The 21,364-nt window shown below is 41.0% G+C and overlaps 1 protein-coding gene across 1 annotated transcript; it reads left to right on the top strand.

Moving 5' to 3' along the window:
• Positions 1-9,619: 9,619 nt before the first annotated feature.
• Positions 9,620-20,428, top strand: stmn4 (stathmin-like 4). The gene is made up of 6 exons (XM_061704703.1): positions 9,620-10,122; positions 14,523-14,585; positions 14,673-14,768; positions 14,837-15,042; positions 17,644-17,835; positions 19,087-20,428. Exons 2-6 carry the CDS (start codon positions 14,573-14,575, stop codon positions 19,144-19,146), a joined length of 567 nt encoding a protein of 188 aa, XP_061560687.1. The 5' UTR covers positions 9,620-10,122; positions 14,523-14,572; the 3' UTR covers positions 19,147-20,428.
• Positions 20,429-21,364: the final 936 nt, after the last annotated feature.

Raw genomic sequence — 21,364 nt, 5'->3', positions numbered from 1 at the left:
GCAGTTAAGTACCGTATGTGCCGGTTATCAGAAGCTAACACTGTTAGCTAACACTAAAATGTGCTTCTAATAAAACTCAGTGCATACCTTTTGGTGTGGCTCATTTAAAGAAGCATCTTCAGAAACAAGTATTTGTTTAATGTCAGCGGGCAGGCACCAACTATTTGTATTGAAGCCGTTAAAAAGTTCAGTGTTCTACAATACTGTATGTACTATCATATTTTTAAAGCCCGCTGTCCAGCATTAATATACATTGTCACCGATGAAAGTTTGCTTTAAGAGTTTGTGTTTTTATATTTTTTGTAAATATCAAATTCATCTTTCCATCTTTCGACCACCCACCAAAGCGTCCATCCTTATATTCACTCAGTGACCAAATTCGTCCGATCTCTAAACATTCCTTCATCCAAATACAGAAGAAAAAATCCATTGACCTACTACGCATTCACTCACTTATCACACCATCCATTTAATAATCCACCTATCAAATTATCTACTCATCCATTCACCGAGCTATCCAACCATCCATTCGTCTTTCCATCAATTTACCCACCTACTAAACCATCCCGTAATCCTTCCGCCTACAAAATTATCTATTCACCTGCTTACCACATCATCCCGAATACTTCTGTCCATTGTCGCAAATTGAGATTTTCAAGCTCGGAGTTACATTGTGGAAGCCACTTTAAGTTATAATTTGCCCTTAAATCAGTCTTTTCGTTTTGATTTATTCTTGGAGTTATAGTTTGGCTCTGTCCTTACCGAAGAACTACTGGACCAGAGGTCACCAGAAGCCTTAAATGGAAGATACATTTTGTTAAAGGACCATGACGGTTCCACCAAACGAAGTTGATCTGAAAAAAGGAAGCCCTCGTCCATCCCCTGGAGAAACGTTCACCCTTTCGCCCACAGAGGTCAAATGTCAGTTCAGTCCTACCCAGGCGCTTGTTTGTTCAGTGGGTCACCACCTGGATCTGTTTTTAATGCTCGATGGCAACCTCAAATGTGCCTTTGTTACAACAGGGGGAGGTTGACACCATTTATCAAAGATGTGAGCGGAAAACAAAGTTACTTTTTGTCAGTTTAATCATGATTGGGGGTTCTTTAATTGTTTGATTTGCTCATTATTCTTTATATTAGCTCTAGCTTTGTATTTATTTCCTATCCACCCATCCAGTGAGGTACGACTAATAATGTCAACGGTTAGCCTGCAGTACAACTACTCGTTCAACTTAAACTAACATGTCACGTCACTGGCAGAGTGCTGTTTATTTAACGGAGTTTGGACTGTTTGCTTTGCCATGTGAACTGAGAAGAGTACTTAAGGAGTTTCGATCTCTGCCAAGGCCTATAGTCTGCTTCTTATTGAGTGACAAAGCCACCACTCAACACAATACAATTGTAGGGGTTGATTTTCAAAATAAAGAAAGTGGAAGAACAAATCCTTCACTTAAAGTGAAACCAATGATACAGTAAACATATTGCATTAATCCTAAAATTAGCACAGGTGAAAATGATGTTTCTAGAAAGATAAGAGAAAGAGATAAGATATAGAAAGATTTTTGGCATTTGGCAGACAAAAGGTGAAGTGTGAATAAAGTCAGTTCGTACAGTCAATGTAATGAGATGACAACCGACTCCGTTGGATGCGAGACAGTATTGTTTCATTCTGTCCACGTCAAGTGAACAGTCCCTCTGCAACAGTGCCCCCTTGTGTCCAGGCGACACTTACCACATCATTGCATCTCCCCTTTTCCTTCCAATCGCAGTGTCTGGAAACTGCATATTTATTTAGGTATGGACACCGATACCAAGTAAATACAGTGTCAGTATCGGCGATACTGACACCGATACCGATATTTAAGGTAGATCCATCATCGAATTGCTCAATCTCAATTTATTTTTGTGTCCTTTAGGTTTTAGTGATGATTCCTTTGTTATTATTAAATGCCGTATTTTCACGACCGTAAGGCGCACTTAAAAGTCTTAAATTTTCTCCAAAATGGACAGGGCGCCTTATAATGCGGCGCGCCTTATGTGTGCACCGAGTTCCAACATCTATGAATGTTGTCGTGTGATGAGCGCTAAGCTTGACTTTTTTTTTTTTTTTTTTTTTTTTTTTGTGTGACTTTTTTTTGAGCACTTGACTGACTGGGAGCATTTCCTGCCGACACGCTGCTTATACAGAGGAAAAGCGGACATGGCTGAGGACAGCATTCGGACGTAAAGGGGGAAGTGTGCGTGAAGGAGGACGCTAAAGCCACGCCCCCAGTAAGTATATAGAGCCGGGGTGTGCATTGTGCAAAACAACATCGGTTTGACTAAGGAACCCCCCCGAAAATTACACCAACGAAGAGACACGCTTAGGAAGCACAGTTTAAACTGCAAGCTGTCAGTTACGCGGAGGAACATGGGAATCGAGCAGCCGCAGCCGCGAGACAATTCAAGATCAACGAATCCATGGTTCGCAAGTGGAGGAAGCAGGAAAACGAAGACGAAGCTGAGTTTGCGCGGAAACAAGTCGAGGTGGCCCGAGTTGGAAGACCAACTCGGGCAATGGATCAATGAGCAAAGAACAGGGAAGCGTCTCTACAGTCACCATTCGACTGAGGACAATAACGCTTGCAGAAGAAATGAAAATCGAACATTTTCAAGGAGGTCCGTCTTGGTGCTTTCGTTTTATGAAACGGCGCAATTTATGCATCCGGGCAAGGACTACCGTGGCGCAGCAACTTCCGGCGGATTACAAGGAAAAGCTGGCGTGGGAGCAATGGATGACAGATGGCGAACACAGCTTTACTAAGACCGGGAGGCAACGCCGGGCGAGTTACGCCACCATATGTGAATGGATTGCGGATGCTTGGGCTAACGTGTCTGTTTGAACTGTTGTTCGAGCTTTCGTAAAAGCCGGCATCATTTCTGAGGAGCCGCACGGCAACGAGATTGACTCCGACGAGTACGAGAGGGAACCTGGCGTGTTTGAAGGAGAACTTGCCCAGCTGTTAATTTCGGAAACAGAACATGAGGACTTCGATGGATTTGTGGATGAGGATTGATAAAAAAATAACGAGAGTACATTGTTAAATACTTCAATAAAGTACAACTGAACTCAGTTTTGCTCCCGCTGCCTTTTTAAAAACATTGTTTTAGCATGCATGCATGCTACCGTATGTTTTAGCATGCCTGCGCCAAATAATACGTTGCGCCTTATGTATGTGTTAAATACAGAAATAGACCCCGTAACTGAGACTGCGCCTTTTAATAAGGTGCGCCTTATGGTCGTGAAAATACAGTAGTTAAAACCCAGGAGAGAATAAGGACAAAGTGTTTTGGTAAATAGAAAATATTCTCAAAATATTTTCTTTTGTATAATTTTTCCTGTGCTTATATGAATTTGTGGATTTACCACTGTACCTTGAAGCCTTTTTACAAATTGTACAGCTTGCCGTTTGCGTTGCACTGCTAAGTCACGTAACAGCACAACATAGAAACACAAGAGGGGGGGAAGAAGCGCAAAGTGTGCCTGCTCAGCGCTGAGACTGTCGCTTGTTTGATAAAACCGAAGTGGTGCATACAAGAGCAAAACTGAAACTACTGTATCAATATTTTCACGCTAGTATTGATCTGATACTGACTATCTATATTTGGATCGATCGAGTGTCTGGTGCTTTTAATCCATTCATGTTGGCAAAGATTTGTCCTTTCTCACACCATGTGATGAAATGACAACCAATTCCGTTGGATGCTGGACAGTAACAGGCTGTTGAACAGGGGGGAATAAGTGGACAACTGTCCAGGGGCCCTAAGCATCTGAGGCCCCAACCCCCACCATTGACAAAGAATTTCTAGAAGGAAATATTAAATCCGCCCCCGGTCACCAACTACTTATGTAAGGAAATATATGTTATATTTTGCGCTATGATGCAGTAATATTAGTAATGGGTAATACAAGTCCAATAATAACAGTGTTTTTTTTTGTTTTGTTTTTTTTAATGCTCCGGAGAAATTAAAGTAGCACTTTTTTGGTATTAAGCCAAATACACTCTCATGTCTCATGGGCATAAACAGGAACTGAATAGTAGTCACCTTTCAGCGAAGTCTGTTGTTGACTCAGACATCTGCTATGACTCTCTTCATATTTCCTACTTTGCACTTAGATGAATATGTGTTCCTGCAAATGAAACAAAGTGCAGTTTAGCATCTTTGGAACACAGTTTGATGAAACTGTGCTGCAGTTATATGGAAGTCATGACTCAGGCATTGGACTGTTGCAGTGGATGCTGAAACTGCAGAAGAACATTGAAAAGAGAACAGAGTGTCAAGTGTGCATTTGTGTTCCAAACACCAGAGGGTGACTGAGAGATAACAGTGTGTTCATCATAAATCACAACAGGTGGAAAAACGCCTGTGTTCCAGAATTGAATGTAAAGGTCACATTGCTGATTCAATAAAGCTGAAGCACAAATTAGAGTGCTTCCACACCAATGTGGTATGTACAAAGACATGAAATAAAATAAATGGTTGTGCTTTAAGAGTGACAATATGTAGTAGGTTTAACTTTAAATGGCAACTTAATTGTTTGATGTTACACTGGCTTGTATTATGAAGAATAAAATACTGTCGTAACTTTAGTGGTCTGTAATCATGGACCAGGAGGACCACCTCTCATGTTGTGTTAGTTATTGTTGAGAGTATTTGTACAAACAAGAATCAGACTTTTTTACTTTAAGCCATAATGTTATTTTTCAAGATGAAGAACCACTTAAAACATACTGTACTTAAGAACTTGGTTCTCAAATTGTTAATATCAGACATGAAAGGTACTGTAAATGTTCTATAAATTAATATACAACCACAACACTAAGATGTGTACATTCACTCCCTCTCACTACATAACAGCATTGCAGACAATCAATTCTGGCCCCAGTGGGCGTCCCAGGCTATACTTTGTCATGTTGGGAGAAAACCGTAAATATGTCTCGAAAGAATGCCTCCTCCTCGTTGACCTGTACATCCTGTTCTTCGCACTGGAGACTTGTAACTGTTCTAAACTTCACGTCACTGCAAAAGGCCTCCGACACCTGCAGCACACACTTTTGTGTCTTTACATACAGTGGGTACGGAAAGTTTTCAGATCCCCTTAAATTTTTCGCTCATTGTTATATTGCAGCCACTTGTTAAAATCATTTAAGTTCATTTTTTTCTTCATTAATGTACACACAGCACCCCATATTGATAGAAAAAAAAAACATAATTGTTGAAAGTTTTGCTGATTTATTAAAAAAAGAAAAACTGAAATATCATACAGCCTTAAGTATTCAGACCGTTTGTTGTGACACTCATATGTTGAACTCAGTGCTGTCCATTTCTTCTGATCATCGTTGAGATGGTTCTACACCTTGATTGGAGTCCAGCTGTGTTTGATTATACTGATTGGACTTGTTTAGGAAAGCCACACACCCGTCTATGTAAGACCTTACAGCTCACAGTGCATGTCAGAGCAAATGAGAATCATGAGGTCATAGGAACTGCCTGAAGAGCTCAGAGACAGAATTGTAGCAAGGCACAGTTCTGGACAAGGTTACAAAAAAATTCTGCTGCACTTACGGTTCCTAAGAGCACAGTGGCCTCCATAATCCTTAAATGAAAGACATTTGGGACGACCAGAACCCTTCCTAGTGCTGGCCGTCCAGCCAAACTGAGCAATCGGGGGAGAAGAACCTTGGTGAGAGAGGTAAAGAAGAACCCAAAGATCTCTGTGGCTGAGCTCCGGAGATGGAGTCGGTTCTAGAAAGTCAACCATCACTGCAGCCCTCCACCAGTTGGGGCTTTATGGCAGAGTAGCTCAACAGAAGCCTCTCTTCAAAGCAAGACACATGAAAGCCCACATGGAGTTTGCTAAAAACACCTCAAGAACTCCAAGATGGTAAGAAATAAGATTCTCTGGTCTGATGAGACCAAGATAGAAATTGCTGGCCTTAATTCTAAGTGGCATGTGTGGAGAAGACCCGGCAATGCTCATCACCTGTCCAATACAGTCCCAACAGTGAAGCATGGTGGTGGCAGCATCATGCTGTGGGGGTGTTTTTAAGCTGGAGGGACAGGATGACTGGTTGCAATCAAAGAAAAGATTAATGCAGCCAAGTACAGGGATATCCTGGACAAAAACCTTCTCTAGAGTGCTCAGAACCTCAGACTGGGCCGAAGATTCACCTTCAAAAAAGACAATGACCCTAAGCACACAGCTAAAATACCGAAGGAGTGGCTTCAGAAGAACTCCGTGACTGTTCTTGAATGGCCCAGCCAGAGCCCTGACTTAAACCCAATTGCGCATCTCTGGAAAGACCTGAAAATGGCTGACCTCCAATATTCACAATCCAACCTGACAGAAGAGGAGAGGATCTGCAAGGAGGAATGGCAGAGGATCCCAAAATCCATGTTTTTAGAATGCAGGAGGAAGGCGGAGAAAAGAACATGTAGGGCCCGTGCAAAGATTCAAACCCAGAACCTTTCAAAAGCGACGCAGACGCACTAACCACTTGATCTCTGTATTGCCTTTGCGGTGACAAAATATGGCTAAATTCAAACAAATCTCAGCTCAGCCAGCATTCAACAAACTGTGTTTTGACTTTGGATTGCCTATTGTATATGTCATTGCAGTAAGCCGTTTGTAATACACTTTCACTGAGTGGCACATTATTCACTTTCAGTGGGAGAGGGATTCAAGTTCACTGGAGTAGTAGTCAGTGAACTTGTCTCCCCTTGACACCAGAACCTGACTCTCCAAATCAATTCTGGTAAAAGCCTTTCGGTTTCAATTAGATCACACCGGTATTTAACGAATAATCTCTCTTGACTGCAATGCTAGCCTGCATATGTGTATAAACTTTACATTTACTATAACATTTTAACATTTGTTAAAATTGTTAACTCAAGCAGATTCACACGACATACTGCACAAGAAAAACAAGCACACGCGGCGCACGGGCAAACACAGACACACACGCACTAGTAACACTGATGATCTCCTCCTGAGACACAAAGTGATGATGTCAGACTTTAGATTAGGCCTTTCGCTACTGTAACCGTTTTCTGAATTTGTAAACCAGCAGGGCTTTCAGCGCAGAAGTGTGTGCGGGCAGGCTTTCCGGATAGTCACTTTTATTGTTCATGTATAATCAAAATCGTTCAAGCTAATCCGTGCAGACACTTGAAAAGTGAGCAACTCAGCATGTTATCTTGAGTTGTGTTTTGAATTGTGTTTTTCTGAAGATACAACACTTAACCTCTTTTGCTGTTGGGGGTCTGTATTTCCTACACAGCATTTTACTCCTGAAGGTTTCGTCTTCGCTTTTTTTCTTTATCATTTCACTGTTCATCTCCTTGCATTTTCGGTAAAGTGTGTGATTCTTCATTCTGCATCTCCAGCGCTTTATTTTGAGGACTCCCTCTCCCCTGAGCATCTTTTCTCTCCTGGGTGTTCCCTGACTAGCTTCCCTGCTTCAATGGCCATTTCCTTCCTTTCTCTTTCTCTCTCTCTCTCTCTCTCTCTCTCTCTCTCTCTCTCTCATCTCACCACGAATCTTTGAGACAATCTTTTTTTGATCTTATTTCCTCCCTCCCTTCCTGCCTCCATCCTTCTCTACTCCCTGCTCGCTCAGTATTCGCCCCCTCTCATTGGCGGTGAGCTCATTTCCAGGACGTGCACGCTGGCTCGTGTCACATGTGCACTTCCCATCAGTGGCGGCGACTCGCGAGGGGGAGAAGACAGAAGGGAGACGGCGACAGGGCACACCCTTTTGTGACCTGCTGCCTTTCTCTCTCTCTCTCTCTCTTTCTCACACACACTCTCGCTCTCTCTCTCTCTCTCTCTCTCTCTCTGCGTCTCTCGCCCTCTCACATGCAGCTGTTTCATCATGTGTGCCAGTGCATGGTGCGGTGACATCATGTAGCTTGTGAGCTGCATACAGCATCAAAGGGTGTGACAGCCCCCCTGCTTTCTTTCTTTCCCTACACCCTCATAATCGATTTGAGTTGTTTCCATTTTTTTTTTGTGTGACAATTTCCACCGCAGATGGGGTGTGTAGGTGAAGGAATGGAATGGGAAATACTTATCAGAAACATAAATGGTATGACATCATAGATAATTTAACAAGAAAGTGTAGTTTAACAGCACTAATAAAGGGGGGGGGGGAAGAAAATCTGTCAATGTATTTCTTGGCAATGGTGAACATACCGTATGTAACAAAAGGAAGACTTTGAGAGAGAGTAAAATATTGTGATCTTCCCAACACCACACACACAAACATATACACACACACACACACACACACACACAAATGACATTACTTTGTTAATCATTGGACTGCAATATGCCATTTAGGCATTGCACCGCTGTGCCTGGTACCCTATTATCGGGGGTGCCGATTGGTGCAAATCGGAGTTTTTCAACTCAATTCATTTCATCGACTGGGAATAAAATGCACAAAAGTAGCACACATCAATATACAGACATGATCATTCTAACACTGATGATAAGATGATTGGGTAAAAATGCATTAGTTTGGTAATGCATGTTTGACTGAGGTTTGACTGTTGGCATAATCTTAGTAACAATTAAGTTAAAAAATCTAGACATTCAGGATACAAGTGTCTCATTAAATGTTTGGTGTTTCCTAACATGCGCAACTTGTAAATTGATGTTGTATTAATGATAAATGATAATAAAAAGATTTCAATATCGACACCATCATTAATTGTTGTAGCTCAATGGCTGTTAAGTGATTTGTCTGTTACATTAACGTAGCTGTGATGGAGAATTATTTATTAATCTCACTTTGCCCGGTCTTGTAAACACAAATCCACATTGTTGGACAAGCATTTGTTGATAGTCAAAGATAATGTCTGAAGTCAATTAATCTAACTTTTACGTGCATCAACTGCTAACAAATTGTAACTGACAACATTTCTCATTGAGATAAACATCAATCATTTTAGTATCCAGTAAAGCGACCCTGAAAAAAAGGTAGAAACCAATGCTAGCGCTACGGCAATAAGAGAGGTGTCCTGGCTGGTCACCTTTATGAAACACTAAAATAGGTGATCTGAGGTCGCCATGGTAATGAAAGATGCGTTATTTAAAAAATAATAATAATAATAATAAAATCAAAACAAAAAAGGTGCTGTCTGAATGATTTTAAACACTGCAAATAAGGAAAACTTACCTCGTGAATTTATCTTATTACTGGTGAAAACATCGTCCTGTGCTTATTTTAAGACCGTTTTGACTGTTTTCTAAATTTTTAGCAAAACAAAAAGACTTGTTCTAAGATACAAGATCTTATTTTTATGAATCTTGTCAAGTCAATTCATGCAGATGTTTTTTTCACTTAAATGAATGTATGAATTGACTTGATAAGTTTCTTAAAACAACCTTTTTGTCTTGCTGAAAATTTAGGGGGGGGGGGGTGGAATCAAAACTCTTAAAATAAACTAGTAATAAGATACATTTACTCGGTAAGATTTGAGTTTTTGCAGTGAAGTTGTCATTTTAGGGCCAAACTTGAACATGTTGATGCTTTAATACAACATTAAGTATTTGTCTTGATGTTGTAAGAAACCAAATGGTGGAAGTAGCCAACAACAACAACAACATGTGTTTCCCATTCCAAACCCCTCCTACTTGCTCCTGTATTTACAGTTAGGAGTTAAATAATTGAGCATCCTGTGTGCATGTTTAGTGGGCCCCTCACTGACACACGCACAAACACACATCCCAGCTTCAACCATTTCCGCCACGCCGCCACCCAAGTGCATCCGTACAGCCCTAAAAATGCGCACACCCCTGCGCTAGACGATAAAACCCTGATTGTGCCACCCACCCTGCATGACTACACAAAGAGTCGAGGGCCCTCCCCCCATATGCTTTCTCTCCGCTCCTATTGGCCGGGAGCCCTGGATGCTGGCAGAGTCTCTGACCAATGAGACGTCTCCAAGGTGATGTCATGGAGGCAGCAGTGATGCTGTTGCTGATGCTGTTGCCCGGTGCCTGAATCTGTGCTGCCAGACGGGGATAACCGAAGTCGCCAGCCCAGAATCAACAAGAAGAGACTGCCAGAGGGGGTGAGTCTCACATCTTCCATCATAATGGGCTAGATCTTCATTTCCATTACGGTAGTTTATTGAAGACTTTTGAGGTAATACCGACTATTATGTGTTTTCATCTATGTGATTGAATTGGGGTGCGGGTGGGGAGAGTGATGTTCTTGTTCCTTCTACCGAGAGAGCTCAGCGTACCCACAAAGTGTGCGTCATTTATTATTGATCATCCATATGTGGAGATGCGGCTTTGTTTCTGATTTTGGGGAGTAAAGGTAGTATGAGGGGGAACCAGGGGTTATGTGATGTATGTTTTCAGCAAAATGGGTGTGTGTATGTTTCTATGGTTATGGTTTTTGAAAGCTCATGCTCATTTGATATTTTACCCGGCTTGTGAATAATAATAATAATAATAATAATAATAAGTAATCATCAGATCATTGTGGGTGTATATTTACTTGGCAAGGGATGTACTATGCAATAATTAAAAAAAAGGCTGCGCTGGCGTTAAATGGTCCCACTTTATGAGTGTTATTGGCTGTATTTTCATAAAGGTTCATAATGACTGGACTATGAGCACTTGGGAACTTATATATGATGTTGTATGTTGTCATAAATTCATTGCAGTGTTTAAAAAATAGACTACTGCCATTCAGTGTGACAAACTACAAGTACACAACGCACCATATAACAACAGAACAGAAAAGTGCTGAATTAACAATGGCATTGACCAGTGGTCTCAAACGTATGGCCCGCGGTTCAAAACCGGCCCATCAGGAGGTCCAGTCCAGTCTTTGGGGAGAGAGAACACATTAACTGAAATGTTTCAATAAAAGCAACTATTGTTGCAAATTCTGTCCACTGGAGGTCGCAATGATGACCACTTAAGTGACTGCTTAAAGGTCCCAAATTTTACCAAACCAACTTTTTCTAGTATCTGGGAAGTAATATTGCCTCTATGGTGCCTCCGTAAACATGTGAAATATGAATTCAAATCATCCCCTTATTCCTGAGTCCCAGATGTTTTTTTTCTGCCGAGAGGCCTGAAATCAGGTCATTCAAATTTCTCAAGCTTATCTACGTCACTGGCGAAGATCTCTGCCTACCTCTCCGCTCCCGAGCCAGTGCTGTCAACATTACAACTTGCCTGATTTCCACATGTGCAGCGCGTGGTTCAGTTCCCACTCATTGATTATGTAAATGGTTTTCTGCCAGTATGTTCCGTCCCTGTGATTGACTGGCAACCAGTCTAGCGTGTAGTTTGGCCTGTCGGCTGGGTGAGGCTCCAGGACAAGCAGGAGAGAAAATGGATGGATGTTTACACCACAATAGCCTACGGCATGATTCCTTAGTGTGTCAGTCTTAAACAAGACACTTCTTTAGGTGGACAAACAGGAGAGATCCAATACGAGCGCTGCATCATAAATCTCACCTTTTACCTGCGTTAAATTATATTGGGCTAGCATGGTGGACAGCGGTTATCGGTTCTGGATTCAAATCTTGCCTCGAGCCTTCCTGTGTGGAGTTTGTATGTGAATGGATATTTGATTATGATGGCTAGATTACATTGTCAAAGTGTACCTAATGAAGTGCCTTTTGTGTTTATTGGCAAAGAGGAGATGAATCACTCCTTGTCCACCATTAAGCGAGCCATTGATCTGAAACCTGGGAGCTTACATCCGAGAGAAGCAGCTGAGTGCACGTGCGAGCACTCCAACTGGGCAGTGTGATTCGTTTCTACATGTGCTAGCAAGTCTAATTTTAGTTTTAACTGGACACATTCCACATGGACTATGAATATGTTGGGGGTTCAGTGAATAAAGTTCAAACAAAATCCTTCATTTATCCAGAAACATGAATGACGGTACACCTGTAGGAGTCCAGTTTGTTAGTAATTGTGGCCATTGTGCAGCTGAAAAAAAAATACTGTATTTTTAAATTATTTTGATACAGCAAGAGTTATATACAGTATATTGCTAAAAGTATTCGCTCACCTGCCTTGACTCAGATATGGTCCACTCTCTGCGGTTATAACAGCTGAAACTCTTCCGTGAAGGTTTGCCACAAGGTTTAGGAGTGTGTTTATGGGAATTTATGACCATTTTTTTCAGAAGCACATTTGTGAGGTTACACACTGATGTTGAGAAGGCCCGGCTCTCAGCCTCCACTCTAATTCATCCATCCAAAAGTGTTCTATCGGGTTGAGGTCAGGATTGCGCAGGCCAGTCAAGGTCATCCACATCAAACTCTCTCATCCGTGTCTTGATGAACTTTGATTTGTGTTTCAGCGTGTGACCTCACAAACGCGCTTCTGGAAGAAAACGCAAAATGCAAGAATGCACAAAAAATTAACTCACTCCTAAACCTTGTTGAAAGCCTTCCCACAAGAGTTGAAGCTGTTACAGCTGCAAAGGTTAGACCAACATCATATTAAACCATATGGATTGAGAATGCGATATCACTTCAAATCATGTGAGTCAAGGCAGGTCAGCGAATACTTTTGGCGATATATTTTATTTAGCCAATAACGAATCGCTATGATCACAACAGTTTTTAAGTACTGTAATGAAAAGAAGAAAAAAACACATACAAAGGATAAATTACAGTGTGGTATTTGTTGTTTTAAATGAGTATTGGGAACAGGTTATATATCATCTCGCTTATGAATTATTTCCTTGGAGTAGATGGAAGCACAGATGGCTCGATGGGGCATTTAGGCTGTCTGCATAAAAAAAAATTAAAAAAAAAAAAAAAAAGGGGGGGGGGGAGCAGGGGGGAAGGTCTCATCACAGATTCAATTAAACTGCCCTCTGTGATGTCCGAAACACGTTCAACTGACTTTTGTCGCATATCTGTCTTGCTTTTTAATGACGGAAGGGATCACTGAGAAAAGCCACCATCATGGGCGTGTGCACTCTTCTATGGGAAGGTCCACTTGGCTGTACTGTGGAAACACTACATTTGAATGCCGCTAGAGGGGTACCATTCAGATGTTGACCAATATTTTGATTGATTGATTGAGCTTTTTATTTCGAAGATGCAGTACAAAAAAAAAGGGTGAATAAGAGTAGGGAAAACTTCAAACTTTCTGGAAATAATATATGTTACATAAATATGTATGTATGAGTTCATGCAAAGAGTTCAATATTTCTCACAGTCTCGCTTTTTCTTTGGCTCTTTATGTTTTTGCACACATTGGTGCCAGTGATTGCAAAGCGGTAAAGAGACCGAAAACCAGTGAACCATAAATGGAAGTTATTGCATTGTCGAGGGAGCATAGATGTCGCATAGCATCAGATGCTATGAATGTCAGAATCAGAATCGATGTTATTCCATTGTCAGTGAAAGGTATCACAACTAAGAATTGTGTTTTGGGTCGGAATATGTACATACATCGATAACATTACAGCACATTGACAATCATCGTCATCATCATCATCATAATAATAATAGAAACTCACTACATCCGATCGCTGTCATCAAAGGAATTTCAAATACAAATTTAAAAGGAAATCAATGTTTAATTTTGCTGTATTTCCTGATATAGTCAGTCTTCTCCAATAGATGTTAGGTCTCCATCAGCTGTACAGTGTGAACATATAAATGCTTCTACCCAACATGTTTTTCCTTTTGAAAAATTAATGTAATTGTATCTCTTATCTCTGATTACATTTGAATAAATGGTAATCTACAAAGTGATAATGTCTACTGTATCACTCCTGTCTGTTTCACTCTTATCTGTTACACCCCCTTCCACCTGCAGTTAAGTAACTAAATGCTCCTACCACCATCCGGCCATCCATTCCCTTGACCTCTTAATTGTCCTCAGTATGGTTACGGAAAAGCTGGAGCCTATCCCACATGGTTTCGGGCGAGATGCGGCGTAACCCAATTAACCCTTAACATGCATGCTTTTCTGGGGGCGGGGAGGGAGTTTGTGAGGGAGTTGGAGTACCCAGGGGGGCCCACACCTCAGAATTGTGAGGCAGAAGTGCTAACTAATGTGCTGGTGCATCACTGCTGGGATAGAAATGTACAAATCCTTTCCTTTCTTTGCTCTTGGGAGTGCCCAGATGATGATTACTCAATATTTACCCTAAAAAAAAAATGTAAAAAAACATTTCTCTAGTCTCTTGCCAATAATTAGGTGTGTGCGTGTGCGTGTGTGTGTGTGTGTGTGTGTGTGTGTGTGTGTGTAAGTGCAATTCCTCGGTTGGCTTCTCTGTCTTTGATAAAACCGTCAGAAACTCCCTGCCTGGAGAATGGATTTATCTCCCTTTTCCTTTGTCTTTCACTTTCTGGGGCCACTTGCAAGATTTCTCTCCTGTTCATTCTTTTCATAAATCTTTTTTTGAAAAAATTTTATGGTTCATAATGTGACCTTCGGGACTGCTTCGTTGAATTATCCCTGTGTTTCTATGCAGACTGAGAAGGATCTTAGACATCCTTGGAAAGTAACATAACCACTGAGAAGATGACTCTTGCAGGTAAATTAAAGAGTGTAATTTTATCATGCTAACCATAAATCTTGTTCTTCCTGTTATAATGAATTGTGCTTGCTACTACGTACCCAGCCTACAAAGAGAAGGTGAAAGAGCTCCCTCTGGTGTCTCTGTTTTGCGCCTGCCTCAGGCCACAGACTGTAGAGAAGGCTACATACAAAGCAGAAGGTAAAAGAGAGCTTTTCAGCATAATCTAACATTAAATATGGAGGAAAGTACCAATCTATACATCTCAGACGCGGTGGACCTGGGATGGAGTGCCATAAAGGAGGTGGAGGTCAAAGAGCTGAATAAGAGGGCGTCGGGTCAGGCGTTCGAGGTCATCCTGAAGCCGCCGTCGTTTGACAGCTTGCCAGAGCTCAATACGTCCATGCCTCAGCGCAGAGACCCCTCCCTGGAGGAGATCCAGAAGAAGCTCGAGGCTGCCGAGGAGAGGCGAAAGGTGGGATAGGCAAATCCTGGCCTCAGCAGAGGGTGCTTTTTACTCGTTTGGGTTTTTTTTTTTTAACATTTTTCCCAATACAAAGGTTTTTTTAGATTCTGATCTGGAATGTTGGAAGGCCAAACCTGGCGAGCAGCACCGAAGGCTAGTCTGAGGTTTTGGGTTCAAATCTTGGTGTCACCTTCTCCATGCTTGCATGGGTTTTCTCCAGGTATTAGCTCCTCCCACATTCCCAAAAATATGAACGTTAGGTTAAATGAAGATCCTGAAATTCACTGGTGTCAAACTGGTGGCCCATGGGCCAGATCTGGCCCGCAAAAGAGATTTTTTTGTGTGTGTGTTACCAATCCCCATTTGCAAAGAAATGTAATAGTTGGAAAAAATTTTGTTATGTTTTTAGGAAAGCACATTCTTACAAGAGCATCACAAGAGCTGCCCCAATGCTGGATTATTCGCAGAGGGTCACTCCTGCCAATTCAACTCGGAGTCACTATGCAAGACAAAGTTAGAACAACAACACAATTTCAATAAACACATTATATTGTGCGCACACACAACATAACTTGCAGGATGCACAACTACTTACATAAAGGGAACTAAGTCCGTAAAGTCACAATTAGCCAGTGCCATGATGCATTGACGCATTAATTTTATTCAATGTTTAGTAGCATGACCATAAAATTGACTGTAGTGGGAAAGTAAAAAAATATTATTATTATTCTACAGTATATTATGTTTAGTTTCTCAGCTAGAATATCGATGCCTCATATGCATGTGGCATATACATGAGGCAGAAGGATGAGCGTCGATATGAGCTATAAATTCAACATATACAGTACAACTGTTAATGATATTTTCAGAGTAAAGAAGCTACAGCTATTACGTTTTCAGTTACACTCTCAGTTGTGATAGGCTCCCAAGGGCCTTCCCCTGACCACTACTTGAATGTTGAATTAATTTCAGAAGACGCACAGTACTTCTCAAAACGTTTGTTTTGGATTTTCTTTAGGATTATTATTGAGTAAAATATAAATTATAATTACTTAATTGTGAAAGCGATCTACAGCGATATCGCACTGGACTTGTCTGTGACGACAGCTCCAACAAAGCCAGATGGACAAACCCAAACACTAAAACGGAACCTTGAGGCCTTTGCGTGTTGACTGATTTATAAAGGGAAACGTTTGGGAACAGATAAGAGGAAATAGGGAGGGTGGATGGAAATAAAGGCAGGAAAGGGGAGAAAGGAACGATGAAAAGATGGACATAAAAAGGGCAATCGCCCAAGGACACACAGATGTACATGGCGGCTCATTTCAATGAGCAAATTGGACCTGGAGGAGAAGGTGAGGTGAGATAAATTACAGCCTGTCCATTTCTTGTCTTCTTTTTTTTGGTAACGTGTTATTCATTTCTGCTTACTGTTCTATTTTACTCACCACGCAGCTGGTCACAGGCACAGTGTACCAGTCACCGACAGTCCCGAAACAACAAAATAAACGTACTACTTTTAATTCGATTCATTGAATTATACTTGGGCGCGGTGCACTTATTAATGACGACGGCCACCTCGCTTAACAGAAACAAAGAGAATGACTCGAAACAAACTGCAGGTACAGAGTAAAGAAAAGTTGCAGTACTGTGGTGTTGAATTATGCGGGGGCGGGGGGAATGTATGTAGGGGAAATTAAATGTACAGTATAAGCACATCCTGTATATAGTGGCAGGGTGGGTGAGTGGTTATTAAATCCGCCTCACATTTCTTAGGTTCAAATGTTAGGTTCATATAAAACACTAAATTGTCCTTCGGTGTGAATGAGAGTGCGAACAGTTCGGTTGTATCCAACCTTTTAGTACAATACATTTTTTGCATTTCATCTTTAAGAACTGTTAGATTTTAAACTTTTATTTGGATACAATTTTCATCTAACGTTTTATGTGCAATGCAACCAATAATTGAATCATTATTGAAGTACAGTTCCCCCCCCCCCCCCCCCCTATAATTTCAGCGCAGTGTTCATATTCAAACTGCATAATGTTACAGTGACACGCAATAATATTAAATATATATTAAATTGTGTCAACGCCTAGGCCTACTACACTTGTATTTTAGTGTTTGTCAAGATGGTGGTACTTAGAGAGCTAGGTTTGGGAACCACTGGTCTAGTGTTATGATCCTCGCTAATTTCAACAGATGTGGGAGCTGATTTGACATAAGACTTGTGTCCTTTGCTTTATAAGATACTGGAAAAATCATTGGCATTCACAGTTTTGCTGAATATGTTTTGTGAGGGCAGCATGATGTGCTAGTGGTGACCAAGTCCTGTGTGGAATTTTTGTCATGCTTGCTTTTTTTTTTTTAACTTTAAATTCCTCCCGCATTCCCAAAACATGCATGTTAGGTTTACCGAAGAGCCAAAATTTTCTGTGGGTGTGGATGTGAGTGTGAGTGGCAGCCAGTCTCGAGTGTACCCCACCTCTCGCCCAAAGTCAGCTGGGATAGACCCGAATGAGGAGAAGCGTTATAAAATGGATGGATGGATGGATATTTTGTGACACGGCCTGTTGATTGCACCTCAATGGTTGTTCATGTGCATGCAGTGTCAGGAGGCCGAGCTGCTGAAGCACCTGGCAGAGAAGAGGGAGCACGAGCGAGAGGTGATCCAGAAGGCCTTTGAGGAGAACAACAACTTCATCAAGAACGCAAAGGAGAAGCTGGAGCAGAAGATGGAGGCCAACAAGGAGAACAGGGAGGCCTTGTTGGCCGCCATGATGGAGAGGCTGCAGGAGAAGGTACCGTTGACACCATTATTTTAAAATTGAGCATTTGTACAAATATACTACAACAGGGAACTAGGCCGAAGAACATCAACCACTTAGCTTCACATATAGTAACTGTCACTGTCCAATGAAAAGCATGTATCTACGAAGGTACACACACACACATACCGATTTTCAACATCCTACCTTCTTTTTCAAATGGGAGAGGCCCAACACATGATGAGGGGAAAAAAAACATTGGCAAATATGTTTTTACTGCCATGGCAGTTTTTTGCTAAACTCGAGATGACCAACACAGCACACCGCAGGCATAACGATGTCACCAGTGAAGAGTGCTAGTCTCCTCCACCAAACTAGATGTCTGTCGTAGTATGAAACTGGCCGGTGAGTAAAGACGCCGCAACGGCCCAGGCAACCCAGGCGACTGCCCCGAACTGAAGACAGCTGGCATTGGCCCATATCGACGACAAAGCGCTGTGTTAGATACTGCAGCAACAACGTGTCGCTGTCTGCAATCCCCAGCGTAGGGGGATTGCACGTCACAACTGGAACCAATAATTTACCGAATAGGAACTAAAAGTGCCAGGGCCAGTGACCCGGCCAAACTGGATGTTGACCCTACACATAAGGGTGAGATTGTAAATATTGAACAGGTTTAACATTTACATTTGTCACACCCGATTAACAAACCCCACACCGCATACGTGTGGCACAAACTTATTGAAGCACATACAGTACATGGCCATTAACAAATGGATGCTTTATCTTGCACTGCTCCTTTTTTTTTTTTAAATTTGGGTTCATCACAGCGGATAAAAGTAAATAGTCATAGCGTTTGGAAACTTGGAAACACAAAACAACAGTTCATTAGTTAACCTTACCTCTACTTTAATTAAATTCTACCGGGAAATGGTGCAACGCTTTCATCTTGATCATACTGTTGATGCTGCCTGCCGATGAGTGTGTAACAATGGTGTCATATTATTTATGTTCTGTTCAGAAGGTACAGAGAGTAACAGCCAATTAGTGTAACTTCGGTGTCAAGTGTAGCCAGTTGAGTTTTCACCGAGACATTGTTATTATCATAAACTGGACTGGTATGGTGAATATTGGAAGAGAATGACAAATGCAGTACTTTCTGTTCCTCTAGACTCTGTTGCCGTTTCCTCTTCATATATTCATGAAGGCGAGCTGAGACGTTAATGTGTTCGTGAATGCAAATGGCTCTATAACACCGCCATTATCCCTCTGTTTGCTCGGCAGGACAAACATGCAGAAGAGGTGAGGAAGAACAAGGAGCTGAAGGAGGAGGCCTGCCGATAGATGACTGCAGATGGAGGGAAAGAGAGATTGACGAGAGAAGGACGAGGCCCATAAAGAGTAGATAAGGGTTTTGTGTGTGTGGTTTTTTTTTTTAAACGAGTGCAAAGCAATCCAGGGGCAAATAAGAACTCATAAAGACGAGAGAAGGCTTTCATGTTGATGTATGCCAGAACGAGTCGTACTAAGCTTAACTAACTCTTGATGTTGAACAAAAGAAATCTTTTTTTGGGGGTGACAATGGGTGGGGCATTGCCAGAAACATTTCATATATCGAACAGAGGATGGAACATCCAATTTTTTTTTTTTTGAAAGAAATCACATTACCATACATCATAGACAAATTTGCTGCAGGCCTATGAATTGTTATAACACGAATCAGTGTCTTAGTGATACTTCCTGACGATATTGTCACTGTATGCTACTTATTTTAGGCATTAACATTTTTTTTTCTGACATTAGAGTAGATCCAGAGAAGGGCCTTCTACATTTGATGTACCCGTTACTAAAACAACAAATGGAGACAGGATGATGAAGTTTATGGGTCTTTTCCTTCTGAAAATCATTGAAAAAATAAATGTAAAAACAAAAAGAATAAAATAATTGAAGACGGGTAAATGGATCAAAATCAACTTAAAGTCTTCTTGCTTTTTATAATTGCTCTGCTTGGTTTTTTTCCAATAGCAAAATTCAATAATTAGTCCAGCTTGAGGCAAACAGCCCATTTAGTGAGTAGCATTGTAAATGAAATTAGCAAGCACACATTCAGCTTCTGCTCCTTCTGTATATAAATTAAAAGCATTCTTACCAGGGATAAAAATGTGAAAATGACTAATTTCATGTTAGGTTGAGTCACCATTTACTGTTTAGGTACACGTTGAACAGAAGTTGGGTCGGGGGAGTTTAAACGGGGGAATTTTCAGGGTCTTATAGGTCATTCAATGTAGTGTAGTTGTTAATTCTCTTAGATTTAGAGCACGAATTGCACTCTTATTTTATCAAGCACAACTCTGAAGCACACACGCATACATGATGGACACAATAAACATGTTGAAGATGATTTGTAGACAAAGTGCTTGGGTTTGCTGGTGTTCAGCTTTGGCATGTGTCACAGTTTGTGAGAGATAAAAAAAAAATAAAAAGAAAAGATTGATGTCGTTTGCTTGAGTTGTCGAGTCATACTGCCTTTTCTTGAAACGCTGATAATGTTTGCGCTGTAATTTTGAAAAATGTGTCGATTCGAGTGTATCCATTTGGCATGTTGAGTAAAAAAAAAATAACAGCTTGACTGAACTTTCATGTGGCTGCGGTTGTCATTATTTCTTTTTGTATAATCATGCAATATGTGGAGTACAACTGCACCAGTGATTGAAATCATGTTATGAGAAAAAAAGTTGGATTTTTACAAGGAAAAAAAAAATGTTACAAGAACATAGGCATACTTTTTTTGGGGGGGGGATTAAAAAAAGTTCAACTAAAGCCATTATTTTACATCAACTGCTTAAAAAGAAAAGGAAGCTGGCACCAGAAAGAATAGCAGAAAAATATATAGAAGCGCATTTACATTCCAGGTGTTCCATTCCACGCTTCATAAAATTGGAAAGCACAACACTGGTAAATGTGAAGGCGTGTACGTAGCCAGTATGAGATTGTTTGCTATGTGCTGATGGGATGAACACAGGGCTTGTACAGTTTAAACAAAAGAAGAACATTGACAACGATGCTAAAAGAAATTAAATTTTCTTGGGGCTGCAGCAACAATCAAAATTCAGTTAAATACTGATTAAAAAGAAAAAAAAAAAAGATTAATGAGTAGGATATAGGTCTAGCAAGGCATTTTTTGTGTGTGTTTGTTTCTGATTGTTTTTCTTACTAAGTTTTATTTCTTGCCTTATTACTGATCCACACTCCGGTACAGTAGGTGCCGGTAATGTACTTAAAGGTTAATAAATAAAACAAAGAAGAAAAAGAATCGACGCAGGCCAGGCTCGTACTGACACGCTTTTACTCGGATGCCACGCTGCTGTAACACATACAGAATGGGGCTTGGCATTGTCATGCTAAAATAAGCAGGACATCCCTAAAAGATGCTGCTTGGATGGCAGCATATGTTGCTCCAAAATCTGTAAATACCTGTGTACATTAACGGTGCTTTCACAGATGTACAAGTTACTCATCCCATGAGCACTAACACACACCCATACCATCACAGATGCTGGCT

Source organism: Phycodurus eques, chromosome 18 (genome assembly GCF_024500275.1).
Source record: "Phycodurus eques isolate BA_2022a chromosome 18, UOR_Pequ_1.1, whole genome shotgun sequence".
Lineage (NCBI taxonomy): Eukaryota > Metazoa > Chordata > Actinopteri > Syngnathiformes > Syngnathidae > Phycodurus > Phycodurus eques.
This window is presented reverse-complemented; position numbering and strand designations above follow the sequence as displayed.

Bases quoted from the DNA above. Each gene is read 5' to 3' on its own strand.
- stmn4 (XM_061704703.1), top strand. The intron at 14,769-14,836 runs GTAAAAGAGAGC...TATACATCTCAG, and splicing joins GGCTACATACAAAGCAGAAG to ACGCGGTGGACCTGGGATGG. The intron at 15,043-17,643 runs GTGGGATAGGCA...ATGTGCATGCAG, and splicing joins CTGCCGAGGAGAGGCGAAAG to TGTCAGGAGGCCGAGCTGCT.